This window comes from Kogia breviceps, chromosome 2, assembly GCF_026419965.1.
Source record: "Kogia breviceps isolate mKogBre1 chromosome 2, mKogBre1 haplotype 1, whole genome shotgun sequence".
Classification (NCBI taxonomy): domain Eukaryota; kingdom Metazoa; phylum Chordata; class Mammalia; order Artiodactyla; family Physeteridae; genus Kogia; species Kogia breviceps.
In genome coordinates, this window is record NC_081311.1 from 12,961,894 (window position 1) to 12,976,707 (window position 14,814).

Genomic DNA, 14,814 nt, shown 5'->3' on the forward strand with positions numbered 1-14,814 from the left:
CCACTGTGTGCGATGGGCCCACTACCCGCTCCGGGCATGCTGCGGGACCCCGAGGATCCAGTGGTAGAGATGAGCGCAAAGCCCTTGTTCTCATGGGGCTTCCGGTCCAGGGGACGCCGGGGCTGGCACCGAACACACAATTAGATAAGCCAGCTCGTGATTACAAGCCGTAGTACGTCTGGCAAGGAAAGAATGGACCTCTGTGAGTCTGTAAAGTCAGGGAATCTACTTAAGACCAGGAATCTGAAAGGGCTGCCCTGGGGCGGTGACCTCTTTGTGGGTCCTAAGGCGGAAGACTGAGCCCAGTGATGGGGGAAGGACAGACTGAATGGCGCGTGTGAAGGCTGAGGGCAGAAAAAGAGTTTGACGAATCTTTTCATTCAGTGCTTTGGCTAGGATGGAGGCGATTGGAGACTCATAAAGACAGCCAGAGAAGGAGCTCACACCTACACCTTTCTCCCCAGGTCGCCCTTGATAACTGCATCTGTTACTCAAAGTCATTCTTGGTCTTCTTATGGCCGGATCTTATCAGGGTAATCCCAGTGGGAAGAGGGGAAAGGTGTGGTTTGAGTGGACAGGGGGGCTTGACTTAACCCCACCCCTTCCTAGGGAACACCCTCCTTTGAAAAATACGCCTTCAAACGACAGATGCTTTTTTCAGATGGCGCTACGATACAGTGTTGTTGGTTGCGTATCAACGAAGCAAAGTAACCCCAAAGGGTCATCAAAGGCAGTGAAGACATGAGGTTTGACTGTGCCAGCCTGCTTGGCTGGGGGCGAGATGGGCCACATCTTGCAGTGAACCCTCCACGTGACCTTGAGCAGATTCCTTCCTAGAGAGAAGTCGTTATCAATGCACATTAGCCGGAGGCCCCTGTATGGGTTTCACCGAACCCATTTCTGGACCACAGAGACAGCCCTGACAACCCCACAGCCACCAGAGAACAGGTAAGAATATTTCAAAGGCAAAGATCAAAGTGTTCGATGGGACCTTCTAAGCCATCAATACATAGTGAAAGCCCATCTTTTGCTCTGTCTTAAAAGCCACAGTAAAATAGTCCAGGAATGTGGCGAGTTTTCTTTATTTTTATTTGTGGCTATGCAAACAGGAGCCAGCCACTCCTGGGAAATTGATGTCATTGAACATCTGTGCTCACCTTCCTTTTAAGAATGAGTAAGCAGGGCTTCCCTGGTGGCGCAGTGGTTGAGAATCCGCCTGCCGATGCAGAGGACGCGGGTTCGTGCCCCGGTCCGGGAAGATCCCACATGCCGCGGAGCGGCTGGGCCCGTGAGCCATGGCCGCTGAGCCTGAGCGTCCGGAGCCTGTGCTCCGCAATGGGAGAGGCCACAACAGTGAGAGGCCCGCGTAATGAAAAAAAAAAAAAAAAAAAAAAGAATGAGTAAGCAAATCAAATCCTAAAAGCAAAACTCTTCCCCAGGTTTTCTCTGCTATCTCCTTGGCATGCTCCTCGGCGAACCTTTCCTTTGTATGTGACAAGTTACATTTATCAGGGCCCCAGTGCAGGTTTTATTCATGCAGGTTTCATTATTTATTTGACTTGTGCTTTTCTTCTGACCTTTTGCTTTTCCAAAGTTTCTCTGTAATCTTTGCTTTGGCCCCAGCATTGTGAGCTTTTTCCGGATACCCCCTTGCCTGGGATTACTCTGTGTTTTCTATTTTATTGGTATTAGTCTTTACTTTTCTTTCCTCCTGAACTTCTGACCTGAATTTTCTGCTCTTATGGGTTCTCCTGTATGCATCTCTTTCTCCTTGGCTTTCCTCCCATTTTACTTTTCTCAGTGGTTTCATCATTTGGAAAAGCATCAAGGTAGCATTAGCATTACTAAACACCAAGTCTCCATCAGCTGAATTTAGTCACATTAAGGTCTAATCGCTGAGCTAAATGGATTATGATTCCATACTCTCCTGCTTTGGTCCGTGACATGTATTTTCAGCAAGGTGCAAACCTGCCGCATAACCTGGGAAGAAGTTTTTTTGTTTTTGTTTTTTTTTTTTAAAAAGAGGATGCTGGGCTTCCCTGGTGGCGCAGTGGTTGCGAGTCCGCCTGCCGATGCGGGGGATGCGGGTTCGTGCCCCGGTCCGGGAAGATCCCACATGCCGCGGAGCGGCTGGGCCCGTGAGCCGTGGCCGCTGAGCCTGCGCATCCGGAGCCTGTGCTCCGCAACGGGAGAGGCCACAACGGTGAGAGGCCTGTGTATCGCAAAAAAAAAAAAAAAAAAAAAAAAAAAGAGGATGCTAACCCTTTGGCTAAAATAATACTCATTTATTCATTTGTTGAGTATTTATTGAGCTACTATTATATGCTAGGCACTGTGCTAATAACTGAGCATAAACTAATGAATAAAATAAACATGAGTCCTGCTCTTAAGGAGCTTAGCTCAGAATTAATCCAGTCTGTTTGGTGGTGCCATCTAAAACACTGGACTTCAAATAAATCGGCCACTTGGTGTGTCCGTTTGGGGAAGTGTTGAGCAACCAGGACCCTGCTTTGGTGTCATGAACTCCTGGGGTTGTGGGTAATGAAAATCCTCCTGAGAGAGAAACTGGGATCCCCCTGGACTTAAGCCTGACCAAGGGACTGAAGTGCAGCCCCTCCACAGGCCAGTGGCCAAGGTTATGGGGTCTGGCATCATCAAAAGACCTGGGTTCAAGCCCAGGCTCCCCTACTAACTAGTTGAATGACCTTGAACTTGTTACTTACATTCTCTAAGCCTCATTTCCCCACAGTATTTCTGTGTGACACGCACGAGGAGCTTTATAGTCAACATGCTTAGTGTAGAGCCTATAGCACGGAGTATGTGCTCCATGACTGCTGGCTTTTGTTATCTTCTTTTGTCATTAATTGCATTACTGAGGGAAGTTATTGAGTTGGTTAGCTCCCCAAAATCTGAGTGAAAGTGATGAGCCATGGTAACCCCGAATGATGGAGAAGCCAGCATAGTGGTTAAGAACATGTGCTCTGGAGCTGGGTGGCCTGGATTTGAATCCTGACTCTGATGCTTCCTAGCTGTGTGGCCTTGAGCAGTCAGTGAGTTTCTCAGAGCTTCAGTTTCCTCACCTTTAAAGTGGAGCAATTGGTCGGTTTAAGAATGAAATATACGTGATACACCTAGAAAAGGGCATGAGATGTAGTCTTGGTAAATGTCAGCTGCCGATTCAGCAGGGAACCTGTTGGTGGGAGGCAGGAGGAAAGGAGACCAAGTCAGAGTAAAAGGTAAGGATGGGTTGTTGCCCCCAAGAAGCCTGGGGCAGGGCTCTTAATAGAGTTTCTGTTGCTCACAGTCTGGTTTTTCCCATTCCTTCTTGCTCCTTCCTTCTCTAAGGAAATTTACCTTGAGATCCACAAGGCAGAGGCTGGCAGCCCTCTGGAACAGTCGGCCCCTGCAGATGATGGAGTATGCAGTCATGCGGGGGTGAAAGGACAGTTTAGTGTGTGATGAGGAAGGTAGCCGTGGAGGGAGGAGAGGGAGAGCAAGAGGGGACTGGTCTCCACGTGCTCTCAAATTTCATGTGCAGAAATGTGGAGCAAAGGCTGAAGTTGAGGTTAGACCTTCACACCGGGAGAGTGAGCTGCTCACAGCACAGAATCCATACTGAGTGATGTTACCGTGGTCAGTTCTCCATGTTGCCGTCTTCCTGACCATCCATATGCTGTTTGGAGTTTCCTATGATTCTAGGGAAGCTGACCCCAGCCTCCTGCCCCAAGGTGGAGCTCCTGATGTAGGTGAAGCCTCTTAGCACTTATTTTCTTCTCCTTCTACTCTCCCCACAGTGACTGGTTCTAAAGAAGGCATGTGCCGAAGCTGGTTCCATAAGGTAATCTCAAGTCTTTGGTTCTAGGATAAAAAAATAAGAGAAGTAAAAGTGTATGTTTGCATAAAAACCTGTACATGGATGTTTATAGCAGCTTTATTTGTAATTTCCCAAACTGGAAGCAACCGTGATGTCCTTTAATGGGTGAATGGTTAAAAAATGCTGGTGTGTCCATGCAATGGACCGCTGCTCAGCAATAAAAGGAATGGATTATTGATACACACAACAACCTGAAGAAATCTCCAGATAATTATACTGAGTGAAAAAACCCAATCTCGAAAGGTTACATACGGAATGAGCACATTTATAGAGTCTTCTTGCAAAAACAAAATTATCTATGTGAAAGGGACCTCGAAATGTTTGGTAAGGAAATGGCACCCTTCTTAGCTTCCAGAAGTAAGTTTACTTCTTTTCGTATTTTTTGATGATTGGATTTGGGAGAGTGTGGTTAGACATCTGTACTTACTCCATCATCTTATTGGAGGCCTACCCCTAATATCTTAAACATTAGTCGTTTGTTCATTCTTCAATTTATAAAGCATTCATTGAAAACAGTACATTTTGGGCCCTGTGTTTCTCGCTATGGGTAAATAAGTTAACGAGACTGACATGGTCTTTGCCTAATGCAGCTTGCAAGCCAGCAGCTTTCTTGTGTCTTTCCCCAGGACCCTATATAAACTCATTGCATATGGTAGACCATCAACATAATAGTTTGATAATGAGGATACACCACCTGTGTTACTGCTTACCCTTCCATGGTGATCATACTATGTTCCAAGCACATTAAGCTGAGAACCATCTCCAACGCCCCACCTTGATCCCATTGACTAAACCACGCATAAAACTTCTCAGAGATTGAATCACTGTGCTGTGATGTCAACACATTGGACGTCTAAGTTTTTCATTTCTTTTAAAGCCAACAGAACAGGCGAGCCCAGTGTACCCAAAGAAAGTGCCAGGAGATATGTTCCATCCACCTGATGTCCTGATGTGGCAGTTTAATGATCTTTTGTCATTAAGGAGGTTTTCCCTAAGTGGTGGTAATGATACACCTGATGAAACGGACACTGCTTGGAACTCATGTCCCCAGCAGTATCAGCGATGAAAAATGAGGGAGGACGGCATGAGTGAACAACCAAGTTCAGTGGCATTTAGCCAGGCCACTTGTAGATTTTGCTGCTGAGCGTTTGAATCCAGCTTTGGAAGTGTGTTGCTGGTAGAAGGCACGCTGATTGTAGCTATAACCTGGGCTCCTTTCTGTGACAAACTTGGAGGACAATTCCCTACCCATAATATTGAATTTTACCTACATAATTCTTCTACGAGCTCTTTGGGCTCACCTGTGTTTTTCATGCTTCTTAATTTCACTGAGCCAGGACCATAGGATTGGGGCTAAAGTAGATGATGTTTCTGAAGGAAACAGACCACTTATTGGTCCCAGGTGGCCCTGAAGCTTTTGATCCTAATATAACCATTTTTAAAGCAATGCCTGGGACTTGTAAAGTTGGTCATTTCATTACAGAAATGCATTATTCTTTTGGTGAGAAAATGCCCTCCTTGGGAGCTGCCACCTGACCGGTCAATGACGCAGTCAACTTTTGCATTCACTTTCTAAGCAGATAATATATCAGGTTTTTAAAACATTTTTGCTTGTGTGGATTAGGGAGAGAAAAATCATTCTTTAGATATAGTAAGATACAACTGAGCACACTTGGCCAAGAAAATTACTCAACAAAGCCACAGTTTATTTTAAATGGCATTGAAACAGAAATTTGCTAGTTCATAAATTATTATTAACAATGGTGCTAAAGCTTTGCAACTGTCACGTGTTATCTCACCCATCTCACTTGATCCTCATAATGACCATATGGGATGGGGAGGGCAAGAATCACTGTGCCTACTGGTCAGATGAAGAAACTAATGTTCATGGAACAGAACTGATTAAGTCTTATGTGGCTAGAGACAGAGGTGGGTCTAGAATTGATGACTTGCATTCCACTGATCTTTCCAGACTGTGTGTTCTTGGCTCATTCCAAATCCAACAATGTTCTAATGCTGGGATCATCTTGAGAGGAATCTTACGGTCCATGGGTTCATAGATGAGTTGAGTTGATCTCTTCTGTGAAAGGGTAAGGCGTTAGGTGGTGATATAGGCAAGAAAGAAGCAAAATGGAAAATGAGGAGACCCTCCCGTTTCTTCTTTTCTTTCTTTGTTTTGTTGGCTGATGAGAAAGCTGTTGAACTTGAAGACCACTAGGAACACAGCCTATCATCTGTTATTTTGCTTAAAAAGGACCAACTTGTTTTAGTGACCAACCCCACTCGGTCATCTTCTTTCCCAGTGGAAATAATTCCGTTAAGAGCCATCCTTCTCTACGAGTGCACCTTTATGGAGCGGACCAGAGGGAAAAGTAATTGAATTTAATAAAAGCTGTTCTCGATATAAAGCCACAGGGAAATACATTTAACTTCAAAGCCAAGATGCATGGTTCCTAAATATAATTAATTGCCTGGCTGTTTCTTCCATCAAATCTCAATTTGACAGTAAAGAAGTGAATTCTTTGGCGTTTTTTATTTTATAGTAAGATGAATTCTCCATTGATAATTATGGATAGATTGATAAAAGTCAGTCTCAGAAATGTCCCTCTTTAGATTTATCAAAGTTGCCACAGCTGTAACTTCTGGCCCCATCTGTTTAGGAGAGCTAAAAATAGGATTAGGTAATCTTAACAGAATTGTCAAAGGGAAACTTTCTGCCCATTTACCTCCTTCCCACCTCCTTTTTTAACACTTTCCTTCACAAGAAAAAAAAAAAAAAATCCTCAGAGAAAATTCTTCCCTAAGCAACCCCATTAAGAGAATACGTCTATTTTTGGTGCCCTTGTTTGCAAGTGCTAAGGATTAGTTAAACACAGATTTAAAAGTTGGGAAGTTTTGCTCAGCGGTGTCAGAATCACACTGAAGGGAGAATGCCTCTAACTCAGCAGATTAAGAAAGAATGAGTGTAATATGTTCTCAGGGAAGGCTACGCCATCCTTGCTGGAGGGACTTCTGACTTGCATGGAGCGTCACCCTTCTCTGGCTTAGAGCTCCTTTCCTGGTGACGGGCCATTGTTATCTAAGGACAGGCCCCTTTGTCCTCTCCCCTCTCCCAACGGAGGGGAACTTCTTCATTCTGTTAAGCTGTATATGTAGATCTAAGAGGGGAAAAGTTGTTGCAAGAACTGAGACTAGAGAAGACCTCTGCCCCAAATTCTCTTCCACAGAGAAAAAGCACAGGACATCCTGGATGAGTCTGAATGGGAAGTTGACCGAAGCAACATCTGAATCTTTAGTATCACAAGTCGTTATGAGAGACAAGTTTTCACCAAAAGGCAGCTTCACACTAAATTGCTTTCATTTGGGAGTACCTTTAGGAAAAATAATGGACAGTTTAAAAGAAGATACGGTAATATATACATGAAAGAATGTATTTTCAAAATTAATAATATCATATTTCCAACAAAATTGGAAATAAAAAAGTTATATGCATGAAAATATCAACTGCATGGTTATCCATGATTGCAAGATACTAAAATCACATAAATCTCCAAAAGAAAGGTATTGCTTGGGTAAATTATAGTCCATTTACTTGGTAATATAATAATGTAGTTATTAAAATGTAAGCTACAAAGGGTGGAAGGAATATGTAAGAGCGTTTATGGTACAATATAAAATTTTAAAACACAAGTATGTACATATACAACTACAACTCTGTAAGAAAGTTTAAGGGCAAAGACTAGAAGTAACTATATAAAGAAGAAAATATTTATGTTGAAGTAGTGAAATTACACATGGTTTAAAAACTTCTACACTTTATTTCATGGCATGAGATATATATATATATATATATATATATATATATATATATATATATAATGAAAGTACATAGTAGAAAATCAAAGCTGCCATTAAGCATTTATAAAGTTCTCATCAAGAACTTTTTAGCTTTTGTGCCTTTCATCCACCATCGTTTGACTGTTGGATTTTAGCCACAGGCCCAGAGAATAGGAGGGGCTGTGTGTGACCGGAAAAGCATTGCTTTCTCCATCTGCCCTGTGAGCCAGACAGACCCTCTGATTTCCCTCTGTTCACAGCTCTGCAATCTCAGACTTATCTAATCCTCGGGCTGGGCCTCCTTTGGGTTTTATGAAGAGCAAGCCTATCTGAATGGCCTGAGATGACTGAATGCTTTCGGAGGACTCAGCCCCCATAAGGAGGAATTGGTGATGAGCAGTTAGGAGCTGGGGGCCTGCTGACTGGGGGGATAAGCCTACTTGCCCACCTTTCCTAAATAACAGCTCCCAGATTACATTTCCAGAAGGCTACGGGGTTCCCTTGGCCTGGGAATGGGCTGGCAGGACCACTCAGGAGGCTGTCTCCGTCAGCCTAGAAGTCAGCGTGTCCCGGACACGAGCCTCCTGCGGCACAGCCTGGGAAGGACTGGCCAGTCAGCCCCTCTAAGTCTAAACAGAGCATTGGTCCTCTGACGGTGGCCCAAGTCGCCTGGCAAGAACAGGAAGAAGGAGCTGATTTGTCTCTTAGAGCCACGTGCTGGGGAAGCAGACCTTACGCAACATGGAAGAGGGACCACGTGATCTGGGCCACGCCCACCTGCCTGCTCTGGCCCCTCGCTCACTGCCCTCCACCCCACTGGGCTTCACTCATTGTATCCAACATGCCAGATACTTGTCCATTTCACAGATTTGTGTCTTCCCTTTCCAATTCTAGGAAGATCCTTTCCCCCTTCCCCTTCTCCAAGTCCTATTTCTTTTCATCCTTCTTAACTTAAAGAACCATCATAGATGGGGTTCTTTATTTAAAGTGTGTTATTCCCCAATTTGATTATTCTGTATTTCAACTTCTTCTTTGTTTCTTTCCTAGCTCTTGGCCAGAGAAAGTGTAATTTTTACTTACTGGCTTTTGCTTATTTCTTTTTTCTCTGTCTTTTCTGCTAGACTGTAAACTGCCTGAGATTAGGGACTGTGTTCGTCTTGCTCACCATTGCATACCAGCAACCAGGGCAGCGCTTGGCACAGAGTAGGGTCTCAGTAAATATTCGCTGAGTGAATGAGTAAGTAAACTCTTGGATGGGAGGTGAACCACTCACATTTTCTAAAGAGCCCCTCTCTCCGAGCGTCTGGCCTTGCCACACTCCATCACAAAGCTTGCAGCCTACTGCCCATGGCCGCTGTGGCTCGAGGCTGGACTTGATGTTCTGTGAGTCTGAGACAGTCCAAATCACCCAGGAGAGCTCCCATCCTGAGACCTCAGAAGGGGAGTGATCTAGACTGAGGACCCTCCATCTTAGACCTGCTGACCAACAGGCAGCTACTGGGCCAAGCAATCCTCAGGTCCCCTGCCAATCTGGGGTGAGGGAAGGGGGAATGCTAGGGTGAGCTGCTCGGCGATTGGAAGAAAGATTTGGTCATCATTTAGTAAGTGACATAAAGATGCTTGAACCAATGTGTATCAAAACAGGAAATGCCTGAATAGCTCAGGTTCACATCTTAACACCAGTGGACACTTGAACACAACGTAGCTGTGAAGAAATCAAAGGTTACATGCAGGATGGGGCCCTGGAGAATCACTGCTTGACTCTCTAGTGCCCAGAGAGGGTGCTGTGGGTGGGAGAAAGGGAAGGAAAACTCTAGCACAGCAGTCTTTACTGATTTGATCTCTGGTTTAGGGCTTCCTGCATGCCCACCAACCTCCATCCTGGTAGGAGGTGCATCCATCACATTTCTTTAAGACTCTTGATTCAAAGTCTAATTCCCTTGCTTATGTAATTTTTTTTTTTTTTTGAGAAAGCTTTTAAAAAGTCTCTGCCAGCGATTACTCATAATTTTTTTTTTAAAAAGTGTGAGCTTAGTGTTACTTATCATTGTGCTCTTGTGGCTCGAGATAAAGGCAGAAATAACATTTAAATGAACATCTCTGGTCAGTAAATAGACCAAACGCTGGAGGAATCCCACCTTCTAATTTCTAGTCCTGAGTAGTATTTTGGAAGGTGGCAGTTTTATTCATTTTCTAGCTTTCCATTCTTACAAGCCAATAGCCAAATCTCTCTTTAAAAAGAGAACATGCCGTAATTTGTCTTTTTCCATATTGGAATATTCTAGTTGCCTTCACTTTTACTTCTATAAATTATGCTATAAGGAACATACTCGTATGCATACACGTTCATTCTCCTAGGAAATTCTTGGTTTCCGAGAACCAAATGCAATGGGAAACATTTGAATATTTTATTATGAAATATAACACAACATGTGTATATACAATACATAAGTATGGATTAAAAAATAATTATGGAATCAACACCTGTGAACCCATTACCCAACTCAGAAACTAGGATGTCGCCAACACATATGAAGCTCTCCCTTCCCGCTGACTATACCTGTTCCCTGACTACTACTGAACTTGTCCTGGTCTCTCCCTCCAGAGATAACCACTATTGTGAATTTTGTGATTGGCATCCCTTGACTTATAGTTTAACCACACATGTATGCATTCCCTAAAATATACATATATGTATATTTTTATTTTTGTATGTTTTTACCTGGATAAATGGAACCATACCCTACATATGCTTGTGTGACATACTTTTACTCAATGTTTTTAGGATTTATTTACATGGATATATGTTATTACTTTTCATTGCTGCATAGTATTCCTTTGAGTAACTATATCACTGTTTATCAATTTTACTGTTATTGGCATTTCACTTGTTTCTAATTATTGCTCCATAAACAATGCTGCCATAGGCATTTTGTCCAGGTCTCCTGGTGTACACATGCAAGTGTTTCTCTAGGAGTGAAATTTGGGTCACGTTCATGCTATACGTGTTCAAACATAATAGAACATAATTTAAATCTGCGTGTTTTATAAAATGAGAGCACAGGCATTTTTAAAGCTGCCAAAGGAACGTTCCAGGGGTTCCCTGACGTCCAAGTTGGGTGGACAACACATCTGACACACAGACATACAATATTTCTAACTCTTCTGCACACCAGCTGCCTACCCACCCATAAGGAAAGAGTCACTTCTGGCCCAGGTGTGAGCCATGGAGAGCCCAGCATTTTCCCGAGCTGGGGAGTGTGACGTCTCATTAGTGACAGACAGACACAATGCTTTCACCAACCTTTGGGGGCAACGCTGAAAGAACACCCATTTACCAAGTTCCTCAACTGTATTAAACAAATCGTCAGGCGAGTCACATGTAGTACTTTGTTATCTCATGTAATCTCTATGGCTACCCTTTGGCATACAGAGTATAGTCCCCATTTTGCAGGTGGGTAAATTGAGGGTCATAGAGGTTGAGAAATTTGTTCAAGGTCACTGTCAGTAGATGGTGAAGGTGGGGTTCTGATCTTGCATTTCTTGCATTTCTCTTCATCGGTGATAAGGCCTTGGCATGTGGTTGGTGCTCGGAAAATATTTGCTAATGAATGAAGGGAGGAAGAAGACACAGAACAGGTGACTGTGCTTAAAAACAGAACAAAACAAAACCCAGACTCTGATAGGCTCAAGAATCCAGCTTTAATTATCTGAGAACTGTGATTATCCCCCTGCACCCGGACCTGATCCTTGTAGCAGAGCTCAAGAGCAGGTTGGAAACTGCCAGGATGTCTTTGCTGCAGGGAATGACCAGGGTGCTGCATGGCCACCTGTCTTGGGTGAATCATCACGTTTTCTGACCTTCAGAATGACCTAAAGTGAAGCAGCAGGTGGCAGAGCTGACGTTGCCCTCCATCTGTAAGGACATGGCGTGGGCCAATCTGTGCTTGCTCAGGAAGCCCCCAGATGTTAGGCCGGCCCCCTGCTTTTCGCTGCGGGATTTCAAAGAGACTTATAAAGAGGAATCCCTAATCCACCCAAGCCCTTGGGGAGGAGGTGGTATTCTCTCCAGGTGGGGAGGGACTGATTCATTGTGGAAGCTGTAAATCAGGGGGCCGGGGAGCCCAGGGCAGCCCAGCACTCCTCCGTACTTGAGAGTCCAAACATGGGCCCAGGGTCCAGCTGCAGCCCTTGTCACAGTGTGATTCTGGGACTCGCCTGAGGTCACTGGAAGCCTGGGAATGAGGCCAAGGTGCCGGGCCCAGGTGTCCCCACCCTTTGGTACCTGAAAACCTATCCCTAAGGGTTGCCTATCATTCCTAAGAGCTCAACACGCAGCTCCCATAGCCAATTAGAGAAAAAACAAGGGAGCGAACAATGTAAGGCCGTAGCAATAAATTATATTGAGGCCGTCATGGAAAGGAACAGTTATTCCTTTAAAAGAATTAAACTAATTTTAAAACATAGATTTATGGTAAGGGCTCCATAATCAGCCTACATGACTGCTTGAAAGAACAAGGGCATTTAATAGTAATAAATACGTGTTTACAAATATGTATGTGTGTATATATACATATTTTGTAATATACTATTTTAAAAATTTCATGCCTTTATTCCTGACCAAGGTAAATTCTAGCTTCTATCCTTGGCTGCCTTGGTTATAATGTGTTGTTCTTGCCACCTTCATGTGTGAATGGGTATTAATATATTTTTATGTACTATGTTTTAATATTTATATATACTATCTTATATGTATTATACTTATAGAAAATATATAATAGTTTTATATATTTTATGTTGTTTTTATATATTTTACTATATTTTTATATTTTTATAAAATGTAAGTATGTAGTTATACAATTACATTTATAATTTATATATAAATTTAAGATATAATTATATATAAATTACTCTGTATTATATATACTTTTATAGTCTACATATAAATATATGAATATAATATTTTAAATTTCTATATTTACACTTACATAATTTATTTATAAGTATGTAAATAGAAGATTAAAAATTTTAAATTTTAATACATATTTAAATACATATAAGTGTATACTATGAATTAGTGCACCTTGGCATATAAAGGGGGGAGGGGTGATCAATATCAACACAGCTCACATGAAAACAAAGATGGGTGATTAAAAATAAGAAGGGCAAGTTTCCCCTTCCTGCTGTGAGATAATACCAAATCTCCCAGGCAGCCCAGGTACAGCCTCTGAGCTCTCCTCACTGCATATCAGTCTTACAAGCCTGGTAAAGCTGCAGGCTTGTTAATCTAGAAGGCTGTACAGATGGACTAACTGAAGCTTTAGTCATTATACTTAATTGGGCGAGTGGCCCTCAGAGCTGTCTATAAACTGTGTGTTCACAGTGAGGTAATTAATAACGCCACTTCCTTTTGGGAGACATATCATTAGCCATTATTTCTAGAAACATGACATTGATCTCTTTATTCAGAGAGGTAATTGCAGGTTTCTGAAAAGGGTGTATGGTTTACCCAACAATTCCCCACAAATGACATCATCTCTGAAAAGTAAAACCCACAAAATCTGTCATTTTGAATCCATAGTTGGGATTTTGTTCCCTATGTGGTAAAAGAAGATGCTGGGAAAAAACAAAACAAAACAAAATAAAAACTATTTTGGTATGGAAATAAGAGTGAAAGATAAGATTTGGTTTCTTTGATATTAATAATTTCTCTATGAGGCTGGTTAAGGGGGTTGAGTTTGCGCTTGTTAGGATTACAGCAAGAAGTGAAATAAAGTAATAATAAGAAATTTTTAAAGGTTTACAACTGTCTTCAGATAACAGTTTTCTTACTGTGTCTTACAACATGCTCACAAATGAATTGATTTCACCATTAACATGTGAATACTCATGCATTCCGAAATCCAACTTAACATTTAAAGGAAGTAGGGAAACGCAACACAGGACATGACATTTTGCATTGATTTGATCCCATACTGTAAAGCCAGAATCATAGGAGGATTTCAGAATAACCTTTGCCAATGCCTGTAGCTGACTTAACCATCAACAATCCTACTTTCAGTGTCCACATTAAATTGAAAAAAAAAATCTAACTTTGCCACATTTCACTCTTTTTAGGGACTTTATGAGGTTAGTGGTAGGATTGAGGAGAAACAAGACCTTTATTCATTTGGATTTTCTTGCCAGTTTCAAATCCTTGCCTGGTTTTTAGAACAACCTGAGTCCATTTGAGAAAGGAGAGTTTAGCAAATTAGAACATTGTAGCTTATTTAAATCAACTGCAAGATAATATGCTTCCCAACTCTTTTGTAAACATTACACCGTGAACCTTTCAAATGTTGATCACTTTTTCAAACCATGATTTCTCCAGAGCATCTTTCTTTTTATAACCTTGTTTGGCACCGAATTCTCTGCTTTTTCAGATAGAGTTCTAATTGGAAATCCGAAAACCTCTACACTTGCCATAAACCAGCATCTCTCAAGGGTACTAAAGGGGACATCAAACGTGCAAGATGCTGCAAATAAATTTGGACTATGATGTATATTTCTGTTCTCCTCTTGAAAACTGCTTGTGTATATTGGAATATTAAAGGCCCTGAGAAGCCCTGTAGTGAAGGAAGCCGCTAAGCTTTGCTCACCTGGAGGAAGTTTTGTAAGCTGTCTATTCTTCTACCTTTTCTGTATTTTTAAAATGTTTATAATAATGGGTTAAAGCAAAAGTATTTTATTTTTTTCCCCATAATACCTGTTAATATCCTACAGAGTTAGTATTTCTTAAAACCCCATAGGACACATTGTCCTAAGTGACTCCATTTAATCTATTTGTTGAGTTTCTGTTCTTTTCAGATAAACAAGAGAATCACCTGAATGTGGATTGACTGACTAAATATGAAAACTTTAAATTTGGAAACTTTTGAACATCACAGGTGTGAATTCATTTCTCAAATATAAAAGAATTGTCATTATTAGTCAAAGCTGGTTAAGATGGCATTGACAAGACTGGATTTGCATTCAGCCTAAAAATAGAAGGGAAAAGATGTTTTTCATTAAACAGCTTTAATCAGCACTACATTTAAGTTCCAGGAAATAAATTAAAAATTTTA

General features: G+C 42.0%; 1 protein-coding gene across 4 annotated transcripts in view; it reads left to right on the forward strand.

The window, feature by feature from the left end:
• The window catches only part of RAB11FIP2 (RAB11 family interacting protein 2), a 133,487-nt gene that overhangs the window by 60,991 nt on the left and 57,682 nt on the right, over nt 1–14,814 (forward strand). The window contains exons 5-6 of one of the 4 annotated variants that reach the window (XM_067024558.1): nt 3,795–3,838; nt 14,134–14,478. The exons of 1 other annotated variant lie outside the window; for it this stretch is intronic. In XM_067024558.1, coding sequence (XP_066880659.1) covers nt 3,795–3,797 — 3 coding nt within the window. In that variant the 3' untranslated portion in view covers nt 3,798–3,838; nt 14,134–14,478. Of the gene's footprint in view, nt 1–3,794; nt 3,839–14,133; nt 14,479–14,814 lie in introns of those variants that run through there. 2 more of the 4 variants (XR_010838819.1, XM_067024557.1) reach the window with 2 other exon arrangements.